Source organism: Sceloporus occidentalis, unplaced genomic scaffold (assembly GCF_023333645.1).
Source record: "Sceloporus occidentalis isolate IW3139 unplaced genomic scaffold, rSceOcc1.0.p SCAF_7, whole genome shotgun sequence".
Classification (NCBI taxonomy): Eukaryota; Metazoa; Chordata; class Lepidosauria; order Squamata; family Phrynosomatidae; genus Sceloporus; species Sceloporus occidentalis.
Genome location: NW_028316987.1, coordinates 45,529,377 through 45,556,097, shown reverse-complemented (window position 1 = coordinate 45,556,097; position 26,721 = coordinate 45,529,377). Strand labels below are relative to the sequence as shown.

At 37.6% G+C, this 26,721-nt stretch overlaps 1 protein-coding gene across 2 annotated transcripts in view; it reads left to right on the top strand.

Moving 5' to 3' along the window:
• NEK11 (NIMA related kinase 11) overlaps positions 1 to 26,721 on the top strand; it is a 98,233-nt gene that overhangs the window by 31,561 nt on the left and 39,951 nt on the right. For both annotated transcript variants that reach the window (XM_089532824.1, XM_089532823.1), the window contains exons 3-12: positions 1,585 to 1,750; positions 2,415 to 2,533; positions 4,554 to 4,618; positions 8,150 to 8,276; positions 8,889 to 9,038; positions 9,130 to 9,208; positions 11,516 to 11,601; positions 16,409 to 16,528; positions 18,664 to 18,757; positions 19,095 to 19,233. In XM_089532824.1, the coding sequence (XP_089388950.1) occupies positions 1,585 to 1,750; positions 2,415 to 2,533; positions 4,554 to 4,618; positions 8,150 to 8,276; positions 8,889 to 9,038; positions 9,130 to 9,208; positions 11,516 to 11,601; positions 16,409 to 16,528; positions 18,664 to 18,757; positions 19,095 to 19,233 (1,145 nt within the window). The remainder of the gene's footprint in view (positions 1 to 1,584; positions 1,751 to 2,414; positions 2,534 to 4,553; positions 4,619 to 8,149; positions 8,277 to 8,888; positions 9,039 to 9,129; positions 9,209 to 11,515; positions 11,602 to 16,408; positions 16,529 to 18,663; positions 18,758 to 19,094; positions 19,234 to 26,721) is intronic.

Sequence of the window (26,721 nt, the reverse complement as noted above, 5' to 3'; positions counted from 1 at the left end):
AATTTTATGTTTGTGAATTCTCATGTTAGCATACATGTGCTGTTCACAGAAGTAGGTTTCACACCTGACTCAAAAACAGGTACCAAAAATGCACTTTAAAATGCATGTTTTATTATCAAATACATTTTTAAGAATATGTGTGCTGAGAAAAAAATATCATTAATATATATATATTGTTTTGTTGTGTTCCTTTAGATAGTTTCTAACTTATGGCAATGCTAAGGTAAACCTATCATTAGGTTTTCTTGGCAGCATTTATTCAGAGTGGATTTGCCATTTTGTTCTTCTGAAGCTAAAAGGCTGTAACTTGCTCAAAGTCACCCAGTGCGTTTCCATGGTCAAGTGAGGTTTTAACTCAGTTCTCTTGGAGTCCTAGTCCATTACCCAAACCACTGACTAGTTTTCATTATATATGAATGCACACATACAAATGCATATGCAGATTTTTTTTAAAAAAATGCATGTGATTGTAGAAATGAGACAGAACTGGGCATGTGCAAAAATAACACAAAGCTGATGGAGATGGTGGGTTTGGGTTTTTTTTAGATCTAGGCCTGATACATTATGATTCCAATTGTGATGCCTTTTGTAAAGTATTTTATTATTTTAAATGCAGGGAAAGGATTAGGAGAATGATGGGGATCTGAAACAAAAATAAGGCAATTAAAAAAGGTTATTTATGGGGAAAATAGGAGGCTGTTTTCCCAGTCCAAGGCAATAAAACCAAGAACAGAGGTAGAGCTTTCGAACAAGATTTTTAAAATTTAGACACAAGAGCCCTGTCTGTCAACTTTTACACCTGCTGCAGCTGCATTCTGTAGCTAAACAACACAGATTGGATCTGAAAAAGTGCAGGAAAGATATTAAAATGTGCTACAGAGAATTCATTAGTATTCTCTATAAAAAGTGAGTGAATAAAGACTGTCAGTTGGCGAGAAAGGGCAAGTGCAGTGGTTGTCAAACTGTGGAGTGTGACACCCGGTGGGACGCGAGAGTTGATCGAGGAGGGGTGCAAGACTTGGAGGCCCAGATTCCTCCTCCAACGTTTTCTGTCCCAGAGTGGAAGAGAAAGTCATGGAGGGGCCGAAACAGACTGGCTGCTTCAGCTGGCTTCCAGCTGGCCTGGGTGTGTGGCATTTACATGCGCCATGTCCCCAAGTCTCTCGGAAGTTGTGATGGCGATTACACATTGGGCGGCTTCCAGGCTACTTGGGGGCGTAGTGTTTAAAGGACAGACACCCCGGAACCAGCAAAAAGATTGTTTCTGCTCCTATTTGGGGTGGAAGCTGGCTGGATTGGTGCCATGTGCCTGTTTGCAGTGGCCCCAGTCCAACCTTAAATGGGGCGGCTCCAAACCACCTCATTGGGACCGTCTGTTTCACCCTGAGGGAACTTGGGGCCTCTTCTGGAAACAAAAATATGCACTCTAAACTAACAAAATATTTGTATTCATATATTATGTTGAGTGGAGGGCGGCGGCGGTGTAACATCCTCATGTAGCTGTAAAGGGAGCCACAAGGGTAAAAAGTTCGAGAACCACTGGGCTCGTGAATAAAGCCATACCTTTTTGTTTTTAATCAACAGGAAGGTTTTGAAAGAAATCTCTGTGGGGGACCTCAAGCCCAATGAAACTGTTGAAGCAAACTTAGAAGCACAGCTGTTGTCCAGGTTAGACCATCCGGCCATTGTCAAGTTTTATACCAGCTTTGTAGAAGGAGAGAGTTTTTGCATCGTCACTGAATATTGTGAGGTAAGCACTGTGCATTATTTTACAGGAGTTGCTGAATGAATATTCCTCAAAAGACCTTAGGAAAACCTGCATATTGTATTAAAACACTTACTATTCGTTGGTAATAGTGTCAAGTTTTGAGTTTTGAAAATAAAGTTAATGGGAGGACTCTGCGACAAAAGTCAAACAAAGTCAAGCGCTTAGAAATTTACCTGACCGAAAGAGACTGTACACAAAAGATATGGGCATATCCTCATGGGCCTTGCTTTACTCTCCTTCTTACATATGGTACCAATAACATAATAGAATTATACAAGACAAGTCTGTGAGATGATGCCTGTAACCTTTGAGAAGAGGCATTTTCCTGGAGAATAGCCCATGAGAAGAGTTTTGAGAGAAATTTAACTGCATGAAGTAAAACCATTTGGGTGAATCCAATGTTAGAGCAGACTCAATGAAATGGGCATAACCTAAATTAAAGACATCCCAAGCATTTTAATGTGTGCGCTCTAAATAGGACAGAATTTATCCCATAGAACAGAATATATACATTGTGTACTGAAATTTACAGACAGAAGTATTTTGACCTGTTCAAATCAATAGGATCTCTTCGCCTCCCCATTAACATCAATGGACTTGAGATGTAATGCTTTGGTCAGAATGTAAATGCATTTTTGTGTTTCAGGGTCGAGACCTTGACTTTAAAATTCAAGAATATAAAGAAGCTGGCCAAATATTTCCTGAAAGCCAAGTAGCTGAGTGGTTTATACAGTTGTTACTTGGAGTCAGTTACATGCATGACAGGTACAATAATTTGATTTAATATGGTTGTAAAGTTGAGCTTGTTTTTTGCTTCTTGGCTGCCACTTGGAGTGTAAAAATGAAAATTTGCTGACCCTCGATATAAATTCTTTTCCAACACTTTGATTAGAGCTATTAATGTGTGATCAATGGAAGTACCCCTTTTCAGAGAAACATTTCTGAAATCAAAGATACAGCCATGTTAGTTTGCAGAATCAGTATGTAGAGAGATCTTGTACCACCTTCGAGAGTCACTGAAAGAAAGAAGTTGGCAGCATGAGCTTTCATAGACTTTTCCAAAATCAGTTAAAAAGGTTTATGATTGGTTATTTGCTGATGATGCTAATCAGGATGTAAGATAAGTCCAGCACTCAAAATTTTCCAGGTGGTACCCTAATTTTAAGAAAAATAAATATATTTGTTAACTTATTGACCTTATTAGTACCCCCCCCCCTCACAGAAGGCATTTACAAGTTTCCGAAGTATGCCCTCTGCATACCTTGAGAGCAGACTTAATGAGATCCTTGTGAAATTGCGACTTAGGCCCAAAACAGATGGGCCCAAAGGGGCACTGTCTGGCTGCATTTGGGGCATGGTGTTTACATGGTACATGCCCCGAACACGGGCAGAAGCTGCTCTGACCCCACCCCACCCCAGAATTGCTGGGCCAAAAAGCGCTTGCCATGGTCCTGCAGCATTCTGGGCGAGAGCGGCCTTTGGCGACTCTTGCCCCATCTGCTTGAGGCCCTAGACTCTGTGGTCTGGGCCAAGTGGAAGATAGTAGACATTATGTTTTATATTATCCTTTTTATAACAACAGAAAGGGAGATTTCTAAAGCAGATTATAATAAGATTTTAAAGCCCCAAAGAAGAATGTATCAACTATTTACTGCAGATGCTCTCCCATATATTTCCTATCAAGTGACAACTTTTACTTTCTTATCTCTTAAAATTAGAAAGGGAGCTATACCAGATGTATCTTCCGCCAAATTGTAGGAGGCATTTTAGATGTTATATGCAAGTTCTTTGTTTTAATTATGGGTTGAAACTAAAGTCTGTTTTTTAAACCTATATACAGTAACTGGCTTTGAAGTTGTTGTTTTAATTATTACGTATTTCTAATGTTTTGTGTTGTGACTTGGAGTTATAACATTAAATTTAATTACTAAAAATAGAAGCTACTTCTGTATTTCAAAAGAAGAAAAAATGTCTTAAGAGAACAACACTCAAAGTACGGTCAGCTCTTGGTATTCATGGGACATCCGTTCCAGAACCCCCATGGATACCAAAATCTGCAGATGCTCAGTCTGATTTCGATGTAACTGGGCAGCTGAGAGTCATGCACAATTTGGGGTTTGCTTCTTTTCTTCATACAGGGAGAAATGAGAGAGGAGAAGCTCATTTAGTGTATATCTAGCTCTGCAAACTCTGGGACTTTAATATATTTTCAGAGCAAGCGATCTTCCACAGCAATCAACTTTATTCTGCTTTACTTGCCTGTGTGTCTCAAAGGAGTATTTATTTATTTAGTGCGGTGAACACTGTGCTGAAGAAAGGACTCTGATAATTTTCTGATGGAATAGATTTTGTGTACTCCAAGTCTTGGTACTAGTTGTTTGTTGGAAGATAATGGATATATTCTGAAGTAAGGGGATATGGACATACATACATACATGGGTTTCAGGAAGGGGAACATACATTTGAGAGAGCAGCATTGGGAGTGCTTGAAAGTTAAAGGGTAAAATAATGTGTTCTGAAACTTGAAATACCAAGTATGGATCCATGCATTAATGTTAAATCACTGAATGTCAACTGAGATTAACTCACTAGTATATGTGTTTAAGACTGTAGTCTAAAATCAGAGTTATTCACATCCAAATTAAGTTTTTAGGATTAAGGAGAAAGTATTTAGGGGAAAGAAGTAAATTTCATAATAGAAAAGAAAATTTATATGCCACAATAATTCATTGCTATTATTATTTTCATATACCTGGAGAAAGGTTTCAATTTTCTTTATTTTCAGGCGAATTCTTCATCGAGATTTGAAAGCTAAGAATATTTTTTTGAAAAATAATCTTGTTAAAATTGGTAAGATTATTTTTATAACATGATGTTATTTGTCTGTTAAAAGTACCTTATAAAATACCACAGAAGTGCTTTTTATCTGTGTTCCTGTCATGCTAGTGGCCATTATGTCACCTCTGAGAATTGCAGCTACCTGTGAGGCAAAACTGAGCTTAGATGGGTAAATAGTTAGATTTATGGCAATATGGCACCTTCCTATTAATGTTGTATATAAGCACAGTAGAATATGTTTTCCCTTGGTGTACAGTTAAGCTAAAAACACATAAGGAAAAGTTCATGCAAAAATCCCTGCCTTCGTTTCTGTGCCTCCCAGAACTTCCATTAGCTTTTTATAATTCATTTTAATATCACCTTCAATTTACATACACTGTTTATTTTAAGTGTTTTAAAAATAATCTGAAATTTTTAGGAAGACTGAATTTGACAGATTAACACAAAATAGGGACCTTGTATATCCATCATTTTTTTTTAAAAAGAAAGTTTGTGGTAACTCTCAAAATACCAAAATATAAAATAGTTCCAAAATACCAAACTCTCAAACTCAAAATACCAACATTTCCATTCTATGGGCCATTGTTTACTTTCTTGCTCCTAGACCAAATTTTCAAAATGCCCCATCAGAAACCTAATTTTTAAATTGTAATATTTGAAATGTGTTCCTTTCTCATCTGGCTTCTGCTGTAAGCAGAAACTGTTTTCAGGAAACTGTTTGACATATATTGCCCAAAACAAAATAGAAGCTATTTAGTTTTATTTTTTATATATATATTCTTTAGTCAAGTTTTCAAAAGCTTCTCCACAAAAATAGCTTACATTATTTAGATCTCGAAATATACTGATTCCTTTTATGAACAGTTTTACTGATTGCTTTAATGAATAGAAATAAAACACTCTCTGTTATAATGCACTTGGTGATCCAATATTTTGTTGTGAGCCTGGATTACAGCTGTAGAAATATAGTGCTCATTGCAAAAGGAGAGAAGACTTGTCTGTTCTTCCCAGGGTTTGAACTCAGTGCTAAGAATAGCAGCTTGAACTGACATTTAAAAATAACTTTCACCTGGATAGTTCAATATGTTCAGCTCCTGTTTATCTTCCTCAGGCCCATAAGGAACATTGTATGTCCTTGTGTGATTCTGTGTGCTTACAAATTTGCAATTTTCCTGGAATTTTTCCTTTGTTCTCTATTATGTGGAACAAAAACTGTTCAAGACATGAAATTAAATTACTAAATCACTAAATTTCAACCATTGCAGTTGAACATTTAGAGATACGGTTTAGGCATCTAATGAAAAAAAAATGATCGAATCTTGTAAAACTCCACCACTAACATTTCATATACTTATTAAAACATTGTTAGTGCACAAGGAAGCCCATCCACCCATGTACACTTTGTACCTTTCAGGACTCACTTCTAATGTATCTATAGCTGTGTTTAAAGATCATTTTCAATTTTTGACTCACGTGCCATAGACGTGTTGAGTACTTCATCATAGAAAAGTAAGTTTACTTTCAAAAGCTGACTTTTGAAAATCATATATTTGAAGGCATTTCAATTGGCCAATTTATCAACAAGTTTTCAGAGAAATCATGGCTCATTAGGCTTTATTGACAGTAAACATCATTATAGTAGGATGACTTGCACAATATTCATTTACTTCTGTGTTATTAGTATTTAGTTTACCAAGCCATTTTGCATCTGAAAAAAATTACTTTAAATTGGTTTACATTTTTGGAAGCTTCATAACTTACTTCCTTATTAAAATGCATTAATTGGGCATTATGAAATAACACGGCTTCAGGCCGCGTTGGGGGTTTGCAGTTTACATGACACATGCCCTGAAACCAGCCTGAATTTACAAAGAACTGCGCCAAAAAGGAGCGCATTGAATCTGCTCCTTCCGGCAACCGGTTCAGAACCACAGTGGCAGCCTGGATCGGGACTGCACACATGCGGTTGCCGTGGTCCAAGCGCAAATGGTGCTGGTGCAGCCACTCTATGTAAACTTTTTTCCACAGAAATCTCTTGCATATTGGTCAGTGTCCAAACCCTGCCTCCTAATACACCTATTTCCTCCCCTCCATGAAAATTGTGTCACTACACTCCTGTGTACATAAACCTATACAGTCAAATAATTTACATGTATCCATCTCATATGTTCCCTGAATTCTGTATGGTAGTTGGAGACACACTTTTTGAGGTGTGCTGTTGCATTGTTCAAAAAATACCAAGTTCAAATGGGCCATACAATGTCATATTCAAGATATTAAATTATCAGCTGTAGAGGAGCAGTGATATTGTGAGGTAACAATGTTCCTATCAAAATCCTGTGTGGCTATCAAAATCCATGGTTGGGCAAAACCTTTAAGCCAAAGGTCACAGAAATACAGTGGGCCCTTGGTATCCACTCGGGTTTGATTCCAGGACCCCCCGCCCCCCCATAGATATCCATGGATACTCAAGTCCAAGTATGTGCAATGGTATAGTAAAATGATGCCCTTTATATAAAATGGCAAAATCAAGCTTTGCTTTTTGAAATTTATATTTTAAAAGATATTTTTGGCCATGGATGCTTGAATCTGTGGATCAAGAGTCCGTGGATATAAAGGGCTGAGTGTATAGTCAACCTGAAGGCCACAGGAGTATAGCGGTGGTACACTGGGTGAAAAACTCAACTAATCCAAATTGTATTGCCTAGTGGGTGCAGGAATACAACCCTTTGTACAGCATTCTTCTTCAGGAGGAGAAAATGGAGGCAGACTAAAAAACACTTTTCACTTTTTTTTATTACACCACAGAAACTAGAATAGAATCATAGTAAATGAGGATTGGAGAGAGACTGAGTGCACCTCCAGAAAGATAGACCAATAAGGGACGGAGGAAGGGGCGACCAGCTTTCAGGCCTAAAGGGCTACATATTCTGCAAGGGTCATATCTGCTTAAGTGCTCTGCAAACAAATCAGTCTTCCATTCCATTCCATTTCATACCATAACTCATTTTTTTCCTTTCCCCTTTTCTTCAACACCTTCCCAGTCACAATTCTCCAGTTTCTTCCCAGCATTTCTGTTGGGTTTTCAGACCTTGTTATTTAAGATATTAATGATAAAGCAAACAGAGTAGCATGCTTGGCAACAAAGCCATGTGGTTCATTTCCCCCAGTCCTAATCTTTCTTCTGGTCTTCCTGTGTTACTTTCTGTGTTACTGAATTTTGTAGAGGATGAGCCCTCCACTCTAATGAACTCTAGCACTCTCAAATGAATTAAATTGTTATAGTACTGGATTCACTTCAGTTTAGTCAGGAAGTCTAGAAGATTAACTCAGGTCAATAAAAAAAATCTAGCAATTTAATAATGCAAAAAGTTACTTAATTCCACTTTATATGGATAAATGTGAGATATACAATGTCAAAATAATGACTTTGATCTTAGTTTTTGTTTCTTCTTTTGTATTGAAATAACCAAAATTACTCAGCCTTTTCCTTTCACTTCATGTTTTTCCTTCAAGTAATTAATATACTAAATATTTTTCAAGGGGATTTTGGAGTTTCTCGGCTCTTGATGGGATCATGCGATTTAGCAACTACATTTACTGGGACACCTTTCTATATGAGCCCAGAGGCTTTGCAACATCAGGGTTATGACACAAAATCAGACATTTGGTAAGTAGGCAACATTTCCTTTCAAATGAATTATTGATACAATCACAGTAATGTATAGCTAGAAAAATTGGTTTCTAGATGCTTTTCTGATTGTATTTTTTGTTATGTGGTTTATCTTTCCTTTTTTCTGGGAATAAACATTCACCTATTTCCACAGATATACTGTCATGCTGATGTAATGTTTAAATTAACAAGATCAAACCTAATCTGGAATTTCTCTTTATTACGTCATTACTCTTAAACATTTTTTTAAGTACTAATGACTAGTATCATGATTTTGGGGCAATTAATCATGGTTTGTGATTTGAGAATAAACAGTTTGTGTCCAGAAAGAGATTTCATAAGTGTTCAAAAGCCTAGATGAGAAGTTTAGTCTCACAGCTGCTCCCACCCCCTAGGACATTGGGAGAGAGGAGCTGAGCCAGCATCATGGAAGGCTATAGTCTCTACAATCCTTGCTTGGCTTACCCATGCATCCCAAGTCCTCCTATTGTTGTTTCTTATTACAATGAATTAATGTGAACAGCATTGAAAGCAGTCACTGGATAAACAATTGAAAATTTCTCCTTCTCCTTTATTGTTTTCCTTCCTTCCTTCCTTCCTGTGTTCCAGGTCACTAGGATGCATTTTGTATGAGATGTGCTGCTTAGATCATGCATTCACTGGGCACAATTTTTTATCCATTGTTCTAAAAATTGTGGAGGGTGAGACCCCTTCCCTTCCAGACATTTATCCAAGAGAACTTGATGGAGTGCTACACTGGTGGGTTATTTTTACACTTCTTTACTGATTTTGCCCTCAGTAATTATAGTTAGTATGAGAATTAATTTGTTTCCTATTATTAATATTTCAGTATGCTGAGCAAGGATCCTTCACTGAGGCCATCAGCTGCAGAGATTTTAAGAATTCCATACATTGCTGATCAGTTACAGGTATTTTGAAAAAACACAGAAATGGACTTGTTGAAAAACTGTGTTTTAAAACATGGACAGAGAAAAAGGCAATGCTCTTTTTAAAGAGTGACTCCTATAAAAGCTAAAAGGTACATTCCTAAACATGTTTACACAAAAGTACAGTAAGCTCTCTGTATCGACAGATTTTGATCCACGGATTCAACCATCCATGGCTTGAAAATATTTTTAAAAGTATAAATTCTAATAAGCAAACTTTGACTTTGCCATTTTATATAAGGGACACCATTTTATTATCCATTGTATTGATATGAAATGAGTCTTGAATATCCACAGATGCTGGTATCCGGGGGGATCCTGGAACTAAACCTCAGCGGATACCAAGGGCTCAGTGTATCACTTAAAACTATGAGGCTTTATCTAAGTAATTGCACACAGTATTGTTATATAAGATATTTAACAGTGTTGTCTTTTTAGTTTTGTTTTCTATAATATGCTGCTGGATGAACATGGGATACATATTTTAATGTTGACGTACTTCAAATGGGCTCTTTTTAACATTTCATGGAATGTTAAACAGGAACAGATTACTCTGTTTTTATATATCCTGATTATTAAGAGTAATTTGGCATACTTGATTTCCAGGGATGTTAAAGCTTATCTGTAACAGATGATCTACATATTCCGTGTGTATGGACAGTGTGTAGAAGCACTATGATAAAACAAACAAACAAAACAGAAGGCAAGATAAGACTTGTATCTTTATTCTAGAGATCTTAGATGCATGTGGACATCAAATGATAGAGCTTGTCTTTCCAACACCTTCTCTTTCAGTTCCATGACCTGATTCTCATCTCTAGTCCTTATCTCTATCTCCTAAACAAACGAATACACACACGCACTCACACACATAAACACACACACACATTTCTTAGTCCTTTTTCTTGTTTGTCCTTTGCAATATTGTGGCTTTTGAGCCCCTTCCCTCCCCTAATAGCCGTATAAGTATATACGGTAATGAGATGGGACCCAAATCTAAACACAAAATATTTTTTCCATATACACCTAACACACATAGCCTGAAGCTAATTTTTATACACAATATTTATAATAAAATTTGTGTATGCTGAACCCCGAGAAAGCAAAGGTATCACTGTCTTAGGCACTCATGAAAAAAGTTGTGGGTTTTGAAGGATTTCTGATTTCGGAATTATAGGCCCGGTACAGATGGGCCTATTGGGCGCCCTCGTCACGTGCTATGGATTGGCCGAGGGCGCTCCGCCCACACGTGCCTCAACCCTAGCACGTGACGAGGGCATAACAATGGCGGTGCCCTATACAGATGGGCACTGCCATTGTTACGTGCAGGACGCCTAGCGTCCGCACGTCACGGCATCATTGTGATGTTGCGAGTGTGCGATTGGCACCGCAAGAAGAACCCACTTTTTGCGGGTTCTTTTTGCATTGCGAGGAAGTCCCATGGTCTGGACACTGCATCTTCCCGACGGAGCAAAACAGGCACCAGGAGACCACCTTTTTTGGGTGGTCTGTACCGGACCATAGTTAACGTAGACTCAACTTGTATAAACATATAAGTATATTTAAGTTTATAAGGATATCTAGACTTCATCCACACAAAGGAGTGTAAAAATGGTTGGGATGCATTAGGCTATCTTTGTGAAGAAGGAACTGGCAAACCCACCTCTGAGTAAGATAATGATCACAACTTTTGTTCATACAGGAGTTGAGGCACACAGCTTCTTTTTCCCTGTTTCTCAAACTATATCTTTGCTTCAAAAAGCATTTTGAATAACTTGAGATTGTAGTAATTTAAAAACAACAAGAACAAGCAGTTCGATGCTCTGAGAGTTAGGTTAACCTCTGTACTCTTTATGCAGGATTACCTGCTTTGTGAACTGAAACATCAAATAGTAACTTATTGATCCAATAAGAAGTATTTTTATTTGTCCAAATGCTAATGCTGGAAACAAATTTTAAGAAAGAATTAAAAAAAATGGGAAAAAAATCCATGCTAATCTGTGGGATTACCAGCTTTACCTGAACAGCTTTACCTGAGGCAGACAGAAAAAGAGAAAAGAGAACAGAAAATCTGTCAGTCTCTGCACTCCGCTGCATGAGATGACTGCCTTTCTGAGTGTCATGGTAGGATTAATGTTGCATCTAATCTAACCCTGTGCTTAATGCAAGGTCTGCAATGTTGAACTCAGCTACAGCATACACTGTATTCATTTTGTAAAAATAGCAGAGAAGTCAGCCGCAGGATTTGTTGATTTGTTGCAATTGGTACTTCTTTGTTTTGTCTTGTAGATTATGAAATGTAAATTCACAAATATGACTATAAAGAAGCAGGTCCCCAGTTTTCCAGAAGAAAGCAGTTTTACCATAGGTGCTATGTGAGTATGGAGTAATTTTAATATAGAAGGAGTAAAAAAGGAGGGGAAAGGATGAAATAAAATCATCTGTGAATGTCACAAAACATGTACATATTTTTCTTTTGTTTACAGTGCTCTTTCTAAAGTACTACAACACTGATAATACAATTCATTGTGGTCACGTGTAAAATACCATTTTATTTGTAATAACTCTAAGGATAATTGTGTGTGTTATTTCCTATACTAACATAAACATCATATTCTATTTTACATAATGCATGTGCTAAGCTGATTTAATTTGAACAATGCCAAGATGCCATGCTTATGCTGAAAGCTGCACAACGTGAAAGAAATGGTGTGCGCCATGCACAAGCCCCATTATTTTCAATGGAGCTCAAGCATATGGGCTATTTGCTTTATGTGGAGGGGTCTGGAACGGATCCCCCCATAAGGCAAGGGCACACTGTACACTTAGAATTGCCAGGTCAGGAGTATTAGAGATCCTAATATTTTAGGTCTAAATTCTGAGATCTACAGGTGGCCCCTGATGATGCAACAGCAACAGCTTCTGATAATATTACAGGGGAGGGCCATAGTGATGTCTTTAGGAGACCTGCTGGTGCAGTGGTTAAATGCCTGTACTGCAGCCATTCACTCAAAGTGGTGAGTTCAATACCAACCAGGGGCTCAGGCTTGACTCAGGCTTGCATCCTGCCGAGGTTGCTAAAATGAGTACCCAGATTGTTGTGGGCAATTAGCTTACACTTTGTAAACTGTTTAGAGACTGCTTAAGAGGTATGAAGCGGTATATAAATGAAACTGTTATTGCTATTGCTATGTCTTTAAGAATCAGAACCCTGGAGAGTTTTGAAGCTTCTTGCAGCAGCACAGCCTGAGTTTCCTCTCCTTGTCCTGAAGCCTGGACAGAAAGTCTGTGCCCAGAGATCTAGAAACCATAACCAGAATACACTCTAAAAGGGGCTGCATTTGAAGATTATACAGAAGCTTCAGCCAGTTAGAAAGCTACACCCAAGCTATGACACAGAGTAGTGATAGGGAACATGGGATTCCCCTTTTAGTATAGCTTCACTAAGTAATGGTTTCTCTGGATATTATTTGATGTCCTAATTATGTCCTAAAAAGCCTTGCATCATTTGGGGATAAAGTAAAGAAACTGTCTTCTTAGTGGCTGTTGCCAGACTCTGGAACACCCTGCTGAGGAAAGCTTAGCTTACTTTCTCCCTGATGACCATTCCTTGGCAAGCAAAAATATTTTTTGTTAGTGATCCTTAAGTTGATCTGCAAATACTGTATGTAATCACTGATTTTAACTGATTGATTTTACAAACTCTACTGATGTTTACCTTCCTTGTTTTTGTTTTTTATAACTTTTTATTTTGTGTGCTGTTATTTTGCTAACTTGAGTAGGCTTCCATTTGATGGGAACATGGCATCAAAATTAAATATAGGGGAAGAGGAATGAACTGTAAATTAGCTGTCCATACTCATTTACCATGGGTGATGCAAATGCTTTTACTCAGCACTATTACTGTTGAGAAGATACTGCATTTCCTAAGTAATCAGAAGGGTTGGTGTTATTTGGTAGGATTCGGTGAATCTGTTGTATTCTTAAGACAATCTGTTTTGTAGCACTAGAACTTTTAAAAAGGCATGACTGTGCAGTGCGAAGGTTTTTAATTGAAATAATACCTGTCACCTCTAATCTTAACTGTCTCATTCAAGAGAGCAGATTCTCCTACATTTATTATACCTCATACCTTGAAAGCAATTAATAAAATAAAGCCATGTGTACTTCATAGTTAATAGTTTTCAGTTTAAATTGCAAGCTACTCTCTGTATATGGTACACTGCATAATGAGGTTAGATGAGAATGTCATCAATATGCATTCTCATTTCTAAAGTTATTAATAAAGCACAAAGTGTATCCCTTTGTTCTTTTTGAAGGAAATAATTAATATCACTCATGTCAAATGAAGTGAGTTCAGAGGTCTAAGTGCATATAATTTAATTATAAATGAAACATGGTATTAAAAGGTAATGCAATTAGAGCTTTCCCCTATGTTAATATTCTGTGTGTTTTAATTGCATTTTTCCGTATTACATTTTAAAAAAAATCTTCCTCACATTTGAATTTTTTCATTATTTTGCTCATGACACATTTCAAAATTTATAATTGTAAATAAAGGTATATTTGTAGGTAAATAAAACTTGATATATGACACAGCTTGATTTTTAAAATTCCAGATCTCAATAGTTTTATTTTAAAATTTTGCTTTCCAGTACCTTAGAAACGTTGTCATTAAGTTTATGACAATGGGCTGGATCCCATTAGGTTCATTGTATTTGGTTCCCATTGGAATCAGTGACCCTAAAGTTATTACTAGCTTGTCCATGCTTAATCGGATTCAACCCAATCATTGTAAGTGAAATTTCTCCAGCACTTTCACAATTTTTTTTCCCTCATGAAGTTTCTAAAATCTATGAATTGAAAAGAATCTGAAGAGATTATGGGCAAGCATGTGCAGGCTGAAATTCTAGGTAAACTCTTACATAGGTGTAAAATGCTTTATGTGAAAGGGGCTTACTAATTAGTCATCTGGATATGATTGCTCTGTAAGTGGGCTTTTGCAAGCCCAGTGAAACTGATTTTTTCCTCTCCTACATTATATTGTTCTTGTGATTGTGTACCTTCAAATCATTTCTTATTTATGGCGTGCCCAAGGTCATCCCATGGATTATAGCTGATCCTTATTTCATATCACAAACTTCCGTTGAAACTCTTCTCAGTTTCAAATATACATTCAACCCTTGGTATCCACAAATTCCTTATCTACAGACTCAAACATCAACAGCTTGAAAATATTCCAAAAATATATAAATTCCAAAAAGCAGCCTCGGAGAGCCAGCATGGCGTAGTGGTTTGTGTGTTGGCCTACAACCCTGGAGGCCAGGGTTCAATTCCTGTTGGGCCATGAAACCCACTGGGTGACCTTGGGCAAGTCACATGCTCTCAGCCTCAGGGGAAGGCAGTGGCAAACCTGAACAAATCTTGCCAAGAAAACCCCATGCTAGTGTTGCCATAAGTTGGGAATAATTTGAAAGCACACAGCAACAACAGCAACAAGCAAACCTTGATTTTGCCATTTTAGATAAGGGACATCATTTTACTATCCATTGTATTTAATAGGACTTGAGCATCCACAGATTTTGGTATCCACAGAGGGTGCTGGAACCAAACCCCAGCAGATACCAAAGGCCTACTTTTAGAAAAAGAAAAGCTGAGAGCAACCTCCTAATCCAGTGCCTTCCATGTTTGGGGCTACAATTTCTATCTCGACTGGAGCCAGTAGTGATCGTAGTATCAAACATCTGAAAGATATAACAATATTGAAGGCAGATCTAGAGCCTCCTTTGTCTAACAACCAATTACTTCACAATCTCCATGCCCCGGAACGCAGTGTCAACTAAGAAAGGCATCTCCCCCTCTGAATGAATGTCTTGAGGCAGTAATGGGCTGGATGAGAAAAAACAGATTGAAGCTGAATCCAGATAAGATGGAGTTGCTTGTTGTTTTGTCCTGCACCAATGGTATGGTACTCCCAACTCGTGTCAAATCTTGAAATTTATTTAATTAGCTGAGGCAGGCGTTCATCCAAATAATGTGTAATGAAAAGCAATCACACTTTGAGTGTCCATCAAGAAGTGTTATGAACATCTCAAATGCGTGGTTGTCAACCAGTCCTGGATGAGGTCACACTTCCCCTAAAGGACTGTGTTCGGATCTGTCCCTCCAGATGTCAGTTCAGATAGATGGGACGGCCAGGAGTGCCTGTTATCAGCTTTGGTTGATACGCCAACTACGCTCTTTCCTAGAATTTGAGGGCCTAAAAACTATTGTGCATGCACTGATAACCTCACGACTTGACTTCTGCAGTGCACTCTTCATAGGACTATCCTTGCACCTAGTTGGGAAACTTCAACTAATTCAAAATATGGCAGCCAGAGTGATCACTGGAAGATCTAGAGGTGACCATATTACACTGATATTAAAATCCCTTCACTGGCTGCCTATTAATTTCTGGGCACAGTACAAGGTTTTGGTTATAATCTTTAAAGCCCTTCATGGTTTAGTTCCAGCCTACCTATGGGATTGCCTTCTCCCATACAATCTGCTCTGCACATTGAAGTCCTCAAATAAAAATCTACTGCAATCAGTTAAGATTAGGCTGGCGACAGTTACTCAGAGGACCTTCTCGCTTGCCTCTCCCAAGCTATGGAATGGCCTGTCGGAGGAGATTTGATGTATCACTAGTCTGGATTACTTCAAATAGGCAGTCAAGACATATCTCTTCCAGCAGGCCTTTCCAGAGTAAGGAAACAGAGTAACAATCTGTGACTGATTGTTGACGAACACCTAGTTGCCTCTACTCTGGTTATTGTTAATAATTGTTAATTATTTAATTATTAATTGTTGTTTTAATAATTGATAATTTAATTGTATTTTATTATTACTGATGAGAGGGTTAGGGTTATAATGTTATTATATGACATTGCATTGATATTGTATTTTATTGGTTTATTTTAATGTAAGCTACTTCGATCATTTGGAGGAATAGGATATAAATACATTTTATATTATTATTATTATTATTATTATTATTTTGCATCTTAGCCTATGAAGCTGAATGTTTGCAAGCAATGCAAATTAAGAAAATTTGCTTGAGATTTCCATAGCACCACTACTATCAGCTTACTTCCAAGACACACTTTTTTGCCCCCTGGCAGTAACATTTTTCTTCATGTTCAGGCAGAAAAAGGTACATCTACAAACACTAAGAGCCCTTTCAGAAGTCCAGAAAATGACACCACGTGAACGAATGAGACTGCGGAAGTTAAATATCGCTGATGCGACAGCACAAAAGCTGAAGTAAGAAGCAAAATATTTTTTAATGTCCAAAAGGCAGTTCTCTACTGTCTCCATTCAAATGAGAAAGCATTGATATTTTAAATAAGAGTGGTTTGCTACATTTCATTCATCATGACATCCTCACCTACATTACTAGCAGAACACAGAATTGGATGCATCCAGGACAGTGGTCACTAAACAGGGTGGTGTTCCACAGTATAAACAGGACTCTGGGTCTTTTACAGGTAGATCTTTTTGCCTTGACTCAGAATTACAAATTAAAAAGATATTTTTCAATCAATGGAAAGATAGGTGCAGAAAACTTTGATGCCCTATCAGCGAAATGGCCTCCAGGATGTCTATATGCCTTTCCACCCATAACTATACTTCAAAAGGTATTAATGAAAATACAACAAGAAAAAGCTCGTGTGATTTTAATTGCACCATTTTGCAAAGGAGACCAAGGTTTCCATTACTGGTTCAGATGTCAATAACACCACCAATAGAACTGCTCGGCAGGCCAGACGTATTACGTTGGGGCTAATTCAACATCCAAACCCATGGTGGTTGCAGCTGCATGCATGGAACTTGAAAGGTTGAAATTGGAAAGATGTGGTTACTAGAATGAGGTTACAAACACCATTATGGTATCAAAGAGGAAAACAACTCAAGAAATTTATAACAGAATGTAGAGAACATTTAATGATTGGTATAACACTAACAACATAAAGGCTGAGACTGCAGAAGTATATCATGTATTGCAGTTTTTACAGGATGGATTAGGAAAAGGTTTAAGGCCCAAAAAACTGAAATGTCAAGTTTCAGCATTAGCCATGTTACTACATTATAAAACAGGAAATCTTTCTACACATGAATATATTCATAAGAGGAGCAACATTATCTGCTCAATCTACAATGCATAGATTTCCTACTTGGGATTTAAATTTGGTTCTAAATAGATTTACGAAACCACCTTTTGAACCACTACAAACTGCGAGTTTGAACTATTTGTCTTACAAAGTTGCTTTTCTTGTGACAATTACATCTGCAAGGCGAGTTTCAGAATTAGCAGCCATATCAAGTACAGTACAATCAAATTTGTGCACATTTGAGGAAGGTAGATTAGTACTAATTCTAGATCCCACATTTCTACCTAAATGTATATCGAACAAAAGGTATATGGATACAGTATACTTACCAAATCCACAATATCTTGAAGAAAAGAGATGGCATACCCTAGATGTCAACAGAGCTGTTCAGAAATATATTAAATGAACAAGTAGATCCAGGAAGTCAGAAACGTTGTTTCTTTCTTTTCATCCAAGGAATATGGGACAGAAGGCATCTAAAAATATAATATCAGATCAGTTCAGAGCACACATATTTGAGTGCTATGATTTAGACAGAGTGCCAAGACCAAAAAATGTTTACGCACATTCAGCAAGATCTAACAACTATAGCACATGCAGTTTCTACATCATTGAAAGATGTTTGTGCCGCATCAGGGTGGAAAGAACCAACCACTTTCATAAAGCACTATAAATTAGACAAGTACAGGTCAGCAGCAGCAGCTTTTGGTTAAGAACACATAATTATCTCCCAGCCCAGATTGAGGTCTAGAGTAAGTCCCAAACATGGTGGATTACTGTAACCGCAATCCCAAGAATGGGAAATTATATTTACCAAGAAGGTTCATTCTGAGATGGCAGGAGCAGTGATCCACACCCTCCCATGGTTAAAATTAATAACAAAAGAAACGTGGGAGGAGATAAATGAAGATAATTATAGGTAATAAATAGTAAATACAGTCAGAGGAAGCTAAATAACTAAACTGCCAGAGAAGGAGGGAGTCTCAACGGCTGTAACTGAGCAATAACTGAAAAGAACATGGACTCCTGCTAGCATGGGTTGGTGCATGGGGATAAACCCAAACGTGGTGGATCACTGCTGCTGCCATCCCAGAATGAACCTTCTCGGTAAGTATAACTTCTCACTCTATACTCAAATGACAAACTAATAAATTATTTGAGTATGGATTGTTAACATTTATCTTTCATACTCCATTGCTTGGATGACAAATGCTATAAGTTGCTAAAAATTGTCATACTGTAATTGCCATTTGTAATGCTGAACACTAATGTTATTTTTATTTTCAGAAAGTTAGCTGAAGAAAAATATCAAGAAAATCTTAAAAGAATGCAAGAGCTTAGATCTCGTAATTTTCACCAAGCAAAAATAGACGTGCTTCATGTAAGGAAAGATAATATCCTATATTTTTCTAAAAATCCTGTACAATTTTGAAGGATGAATACATTTTAATACAAAGTTTTAAAATATATTTACTGCCCTCAAATCATTTCTAAAAAGCTATGTAAAGTTTATATTAAACTATGTACAGTATTTGTTTATTTATTGAATTTATACTCTCCCTTTCTCCTGAGATGGGATTCACTAACAACCCTAGTGAAATGTTAATTTGCACTTGGCTGTTCTTATCACAAAAGAAAAGAAAAGAAAATTCCAGCAGTTGTTACATTGTGACTATATTAAGAAGAACTAATTGTGTGCTTTTGTTGCACCATATAAGGAATCTGATGAACAGACTGAAGAACATCTGATGAAGTCTCAGCAAGACACGGTGCTGGATTATCTATCCATAGGATGCAGTGACCAAAGTGACAGTGATACAACAGAGACACTCTGTATGTCTGAGCAAATAGAACATGGTAAGTGATACTATATTCTATGTTAGTTTCCTGTCTATTTAAATCCTAAGGAGGCACAATAAAATACCATCTTAAAAACAAGTCTTCTATGATTTAGGAAAACTGAAATTTAAGGTGAGCACCATCTACTTTTACTTGCTATGTACAACTATCCTTATTACCTTTGTAGCAATCAATGTATCTATTTACCATCTACATTGTTATGCTGAATCATATAATGAGCCTATGAGTAGTCAGTGATTCACAAATGGAATCTCAGATCTTCAGAGAGGGTTCTATCCAGGACAGTTACTCAGTATGTTATGTATCTAAATTATATATGCCAGAGGAATAACTCCTTAGGCTGAAGCCAGCCTGTTGAAAGCAAACTCTAAATCCTATGAGAAGCTTGGCATGGCCTAGTGCAGCACATACTCCTATTTATATATTGCAATTGGGGGAAAAGCTGCTACATCTGTGTTTTCCATCCCATGTCTTTGGACTGAGGGATTGAAAGTTCTTTGCCATCTGTCAAGTAATCTGTATCCATTTGAAGATCCCACTTATTATCTGGTGACCAATGGTAAAGTCCAAACAGGCAGAGTTTGGCCTCCACTCCACGTAAGCATGTTTAAGCCTTAGAATCTCAAATAATTTAGTATGGGAGAATGAACATTTCTATTATTCTTTTAGGCTATTTTATTATGTACAATCATAGATACACATCTATCCACTTTCCTTAGGGACGAATATAGACTTTTCAGTCAGTGGCATATTACATTACATTGGATTGTGACTGTGGAGACCAGAATTTGATTCTCAGCTTGGCTATGAAACCTGTTGGGTGACCTTGGGCAAGTCACACACTCTCATCCCCAGAGGAAGGCAAGGCAAACCTCCTCTGAACAAACATTGCCAAGAAAACCCCATGATAGGGTTGCCTTAGGATTGCCATAAGTCAGAAATGACTTGAAGGCACACAACAAAAACCAAAGCCCATTTATTATCTGTGGGGGGAACACACAGCCCCACAGTAATATCCCTTGGTCATTGCTATACCTGGCAGCATCTGTTATATGTATCTGTGATGTATCTACCCATAGCCATATCAGGCATCGATTATATTCATAAATGGCATTTATCTATATAGATAAGGACTAGCTGACATGGTCTAGGCGTAATCATCTAAGAGCATTATTATTGGCATCCAATCTGTTAAAGAACTGCTATCTTATGTGGGAGACTGATGCTTGAGTCAGCCTGGATTCTATCTCTTTTGAGCTGATTTTATATCCTTCTCAGCTTCCAATTGTCCAATCAAATCAGATCCTTGTTAGCCTCTAATTATATAAACAATTTAAATTTATTTATATAAATATTTATTACCCTCCAATGCAGATCTTGTGATGTAACATCCTGTAATGTAACACTTGGAGACCAGTGATTCTTGGCTGCCTTCCATCAGATTGCAACAGCCATCTGATCCTAGTGGTGCTTTCATACTAATGGAGTTGGGTTCATTTTAAATCTGTTATTTATTTTTGTTCCTTACTAACTTACTTCTGTTTATAGCAAGGTTGGCTTATTTTCTGGAATCAGCCAGTGCTTATGCTCTTAATATTACACACACATTTATGCGTCATACTTTACTATCTTAATAGTTTACACTTTCCAAACACACTTACTTCATTGCAATTCAAACTTCAATTCCTTAAATTTAGCAAAATATACCCCAATGAGTGCCCAAGTTGTAATAACCTTCCCTCCATTCCATTTACAGAAGCAAACTGGATTAGGAGTTGAATTTTACTTGGTAGTGGGACCATTCCCTCCACTATTCTTGGGGATATTGAGCTAGCATGGTGGATTCTGAACAGACTTAGGGGTGAAACAGACGGGTGGAAGGGGCAGCTTGAAGTTGCTCATTCCAAAGACAGATTGGGGCTGTGGCAAACGCACACTGCAGCCCCAATCTGCCTTGAAGCCAACCGAAAAAAGAGTGGCAAAAACCCACTCCTTTTTCGGCCAGGGAAAAAGCAGCCTTTTCTGCCCCGCTGTGGCCCCATGGCGGCTTCAAGTAGCTCCAGCGACATGCAGCATATAAATGCTGTGCCACTTGAGGTAGTTACCTCATTCTATCTGTTGGTAAGACTGGCCCTGCCACCACAACATCTTTCTTTCAGTTAATTTTTAAAACAGATCACCCGACTGTTAAAGTATACCTTTGTGTCTGTTTCCTTACTGAAGTAAGTGGCTACTACTTAGTTCATGAAAGATAAAATGTGTCATCAATTAATAGTCTGACTTACTGGGGAAATACATGAGGAGCTTATCTGTGGAAGCAGTACCATTAGGGTTCTAAATGGGGATTAGGCACTGCATTTCCACTTTCCAAATGCCATATTCCTAAGAGTTGTTTCAGTTTGTGCTGGTTCAACCGAAGTCACCCTTCAACTGCAGCTCTCCTTTCTGAGTGTGTGGTCATCTATTCTAGAAAAAGGCGCAATCCAATTCCTCAATCTGACTTGGGGGTCTATAGTAAATTCCCACAATAACAATCTTGTTGTTTCTTTCCCCTTTAATTTTTATCCTGATGCTCTCCACCTGGCTTCTGGGATTTAAGTCCTAGAATTCTTCACAAGTGTAAACATCCCTGGCATATAATGTTTCTCCTCCTCCTTTCCTGTTTGGCCTATTTCTCTTTAAAAGATTATAACCTCGCTATTACTGCATTCCAATCATGAGACTCATCCCACCAGGTTTCAGTGATGTCTATTATATTGTTCTTGGTTTGCTGTGCTAGGAGTTCAAGTACATCTTGTTTATTTCCCATGCTCTGTGCACTAGTGTAGAGCTATCCAAGACCATGGGACATCCCTCCTTGCTGCCTAAGTAAAGTCCCCCCCCCCCCATTGTTGGCTCTTTGCACTATTTGCCATGTTCTCTCTATAACCATTTGCCTATTATCTTTAGCCCTTGCTGACCTTGTGCCCTCCAGAATACTGTCTCCCTTTCTTGTATAACTCAATTTAAAGCCCTCTTGATCAAATTTTTGAGACTGTTGACAATAACACTTCTGCCAACTGGTGTGAGGTGCAGCACATTGCTTGCCAAACATTCCTCCCTCCTGAAACTGTAGGCCATGGTTCAAGAATCCAATTGTTCTCAGCGGCACCATCTTCTTATTTACAATTATGCTGGTAGGTTCATTGCCACATAGGAAGTGTTGGGTTACTTGCCTTGGTAAGGAGTCAACATATTATTTCTATACCACCACTCCTACCCCTGACCCCAGCATTTAAAGTGAGGGCAACAAGAGAGCTTTGTTTGCCTGTAATGATATCACCAGTATCAAAATCTTATTGGCCATTTAGTGCTGTAATGTAATCTTTAATTCCTATATTATTTTATCAATATGCATACTTGCCATATCTAAAATAATTATCTCTAAAGAATGGCTGTAAAATTTCTGGTTTACGAGAATCATGTAGCCATCAGGAAGATTTTTTTAAAAAACCACCAAAGCAGACTGAGTCATAAAGTTAATGATTTCTGTAAGTCAGCCCAGGAGCATGTTTTGGCTGAAGAAGAGCAGTATAAAATGCTTTAAATAAATAAAATAAACAATTTCAATGACTGTCAGGCATCACATACAGTTAATTAAATTTGATACAAATGCATTGAATAATGCAGACAGTCATTCAGAATAATGAAAAACAACTTTGTTTTATACAGCTTCAGCTAACATTGTGGTCAATGTACCCTACTGTTCACTTTCAAACAAACTTCAGTATTAGGCAGTTTTTGTAACAGAATAGAATTCTACCTTGTTCATTCACTGACAGATTTCATGTACAGTACTACAGTTAAGGTACTAAAATAGGGTGACAGTATCCTGATTTTCTCCTTTTTATCTGATCCGTCCTGTGCTATACATTCTTAGTAATTGTGGAAGACTGAATTCAGAAGTGCTAATTGAAATTAAATTGATCAAAGATATAAGTCATGATAGTTTGCTTGGCACATCTTATGATAGAGATATAAACATGGTGTCTATACCCTGTATTTCCAACAGTATTATATCCCATGGGTGTTCCTGGTTCAATGCTATCTAAAAACTCATATTGCTGTGTTAGACAGCTATTATATCACCAATGCTTGCTTGAGACATGAGTAGAAAACAATATGCTAGTAGATAGGAACGCGAGAATTGCCTGATATTCCAAAATCCATCTCATCTGGCATTTTGTTTCTTACAATATGCAGCTACATGCAGCAGATAAAATACCCCCTGCTGTTTATTCAGACCAGCAGGAAATTAGAGGTACAATTTAACTTCTGTAGTTTATAGACAGTGATAGCTTTCTTCTTGTACAGTAAACTTCTTTTCTTACCGATGAACTCTCCTCCCCAAAGGTAACAAAAATTGTTAATTTTGTGACAAATTCACGTGTGTGTGTGTGTGTTTTTTTTGTGCAGGTGTAGGTGTAAATAGTTTTAATTTTATTTTATACCTTTCTGCCAAAAAAGGCATTCAGAGCAACCAACAATAAAATAGAATATGCACACCAAAACCAAAACCTTACTTAAAACAGAATTTGAAAACAAGTAAGTTTTGAGAGGAAATTAGAACCCAACAAAGAAAACCATAGCTGTCACCCAAATAGGTTTTAAAAAAACAATTAAAACATAGCAGTTACTTAGCTAGCCCCCAACTGGTTAGACCTGTTTAAAATCAGTTTATATGCCAAAGACCTATCTGAGTAAATGTCTTTGCCTGATGATGGACAACAGAGAAGAGTGAACCTAACCTTCCTTGAAAGGGAGCTGTAGAGTGTAGGAGTGGTGACCATGAACACAACACTTTGTACCTGGAAATGTGATAACCACAAATTTTCCTTCCAAGAATCTTGGTGGCCCATCATCCTTTCATTGTGTCTTCCTAATTTTCTACAGAGTGGCAAATGACAAGGGCAAATCCTTGAAGGGCAATAGATGACAGGAAGCACACACGACAAACTTACAAAGTGAAAAAGTTCTTGTGCCCTATGCCCACCCCTTCCCCAGTGCTGAAGAAAACATTTGTTATACCTATAAACGAATATATGTTAATACAAAAAGGGAATATTTAAAACAAGGGAGTAAAATTATCTTTGGATGATTTCATTCCCGACACATCATCCATATGAGTTATGGAGATTTATTCTTTTCACATGAGACTGAAGAGAAGTGCTGAACAATCTGAGGCCCTTGAGACTGAAACTGAGGCAAAGCATGGCTGCAGAATCCAACTGTTCTGCTATCTCTTGCTAAGCAAGAGTGCTTTGTGACAGCCAGTTCACCTTGACGTGCTGTCATTTCTTTCTGTTCACTTCAGTAGCTTTGAGCATATATTTTACACCAAGGCAGCATCCTGGCTCAAACAAGAGTGCACAGCTCACTTCAAGAGAAGGTGAGAAATAAACTGTTCATTTGCAGGAAGCATCTTGACAAATTCAGCCACAGATGTGTGGATAAAACTCAAGTCTGAGAAAATATATTTCTTAAATTAGTTGTACATAGTAAAAGGTGACTGATCTCATTATAGCAATGATCACGATGTTTAAGGAGTGGTTCATTCTTGGAGGTGGATAAAAATTTAGATAAATGTGGCTCAAGATGAGCTGATACTCCAGTTCCCATAATCCTTTTTCACTGATTACACTGGCCTGGGCTGGTGTAAGTGCCAAAGACTTGTAGAAGACCACATTTGCCCTCTTCTGACTAGAGGAAATTAGTTACTGAAAATATCCACACTTTCACTATTCACAGTGGAGTAGCTTTTAGTATAGGGAGTATGACCTAAGGCACATGTGGTGAAACCAAGGTTCCTCTGTCTATGACCTAAGGTATGGTTCCAGCATACCATATATTTCCATGCTGAACACTATGGGAGTGATGGGAAGTCCCGCTCTTTATAATGGGAAAGGGTTCCATTTGTGAGTTTACAGAATATGATCATTTGTGGTATACAGTGAGCCCTTGGTGTCTGCTGGGGTTTAATTCCAGGACCTCCAGTGGATACCAAAATCCATGGGTATTCAAGTCCCATTAAATACAATGGCATAGTAAAATGATGACCCTACATAGAATGGCAAAATCAAGGTTTGCTTTTTGATATATATATATATATATATATATATATATATATATTCAATTTTTTTAATCCATGGATGCTTGAATCCATGGATAATGACTCCATGGATATGGAGGGCCCACTGTGCTTTGCTAGAGCATTGTGGAAAGAAGAGCACAATTGTCTCAATCTCTTTTTTAATTTCTGGGGAAATGTGGAAAAAAAATCTCCCAAACCTGAAGAATCTACATAAATTGAGATTTATCAGTGAGCACAGGATTGTTTCATGTACTTATTGGTATTTTAGGTCCAAAACACACTGCAGAAATAATCCAGTTTGAGACTGCATTAACTGCCCTGGATCGTTGCTGGGAATCCTTGGAATTGTAATTTATTGTGGTACCAGAGCTCTCTGAAAGAGAAGGATAAATGTTTCACTAAATTACAGTTCCCAGAATTGCCTAGCACTGAGACAGGGCAGTTAAAGTGGTCTCAAACTGGATTGTTTCTGCAGTGTGTTTTGGATCTTAGTAACCATATTGTTCAAATTATGACTTTGGGGGGGGGGACCTTGGCTGACTTACCTTTGTATACCAGCTGCAGTTTAAAAAAAAGCACAGGAAGATCATGATTTAGCTAAAATGGGGAAGGTTTGGGGTGGACCTTTCGGTTTTTACACATACTCACTTCAGCACTGCACTAATACCCTTCCCTCTTTTCACAAACTTTTAGGAATTCTACCAGATCATTAGCAACAGTGACTGGGGGCTCCAGTGTCAATGCTGTGGTGAATCTGTTCCAGATTTGAGTTCAAAGTTTAAAGAAGCAGAGTCTTTAAACCTATTTTATTACAGGATTTTGCATGATAGATAGCTCCTAAAGTTTGGACTAAAAGCCACAGTGGAGTCATCCTGACTCCCTGACATATGAACCAGAAGCCAATACTGCTTTTTAAGGAGTTGAGTTTCTCACCATTGCTAGTCACAAAGCTGCAGTACCCTAAAGACTTTGTACCTTTCCTGTTCTCTTATTGCTGTATACCCCACTGGTTATAAGACTGAAAATTCATTCCCTTAATAAATACATTGCAATATGTTATACTTAACAAGCCACTGAATTTATTATAATACCAAAATAGCAAAGCACATTGTAATAATTGCATATATTATTTGCGTATTTCCAGTGCTAATTTTGACAGTTACTGATGTTTTGTTCTGAATTTGTGCTAGAAAAAATTCTGCTGGGTAATATGCAGGAACAACATCAGGCAGAGATGAATGATCTTTTCATTTGCAATTCATTTGTAAGGTTGACATTATTTTACCTCCAGTCATTTACCTCCATTAATTACATATACCTGTGTATGTGTGTGTGTGTGTGTGCATGCCTGTACA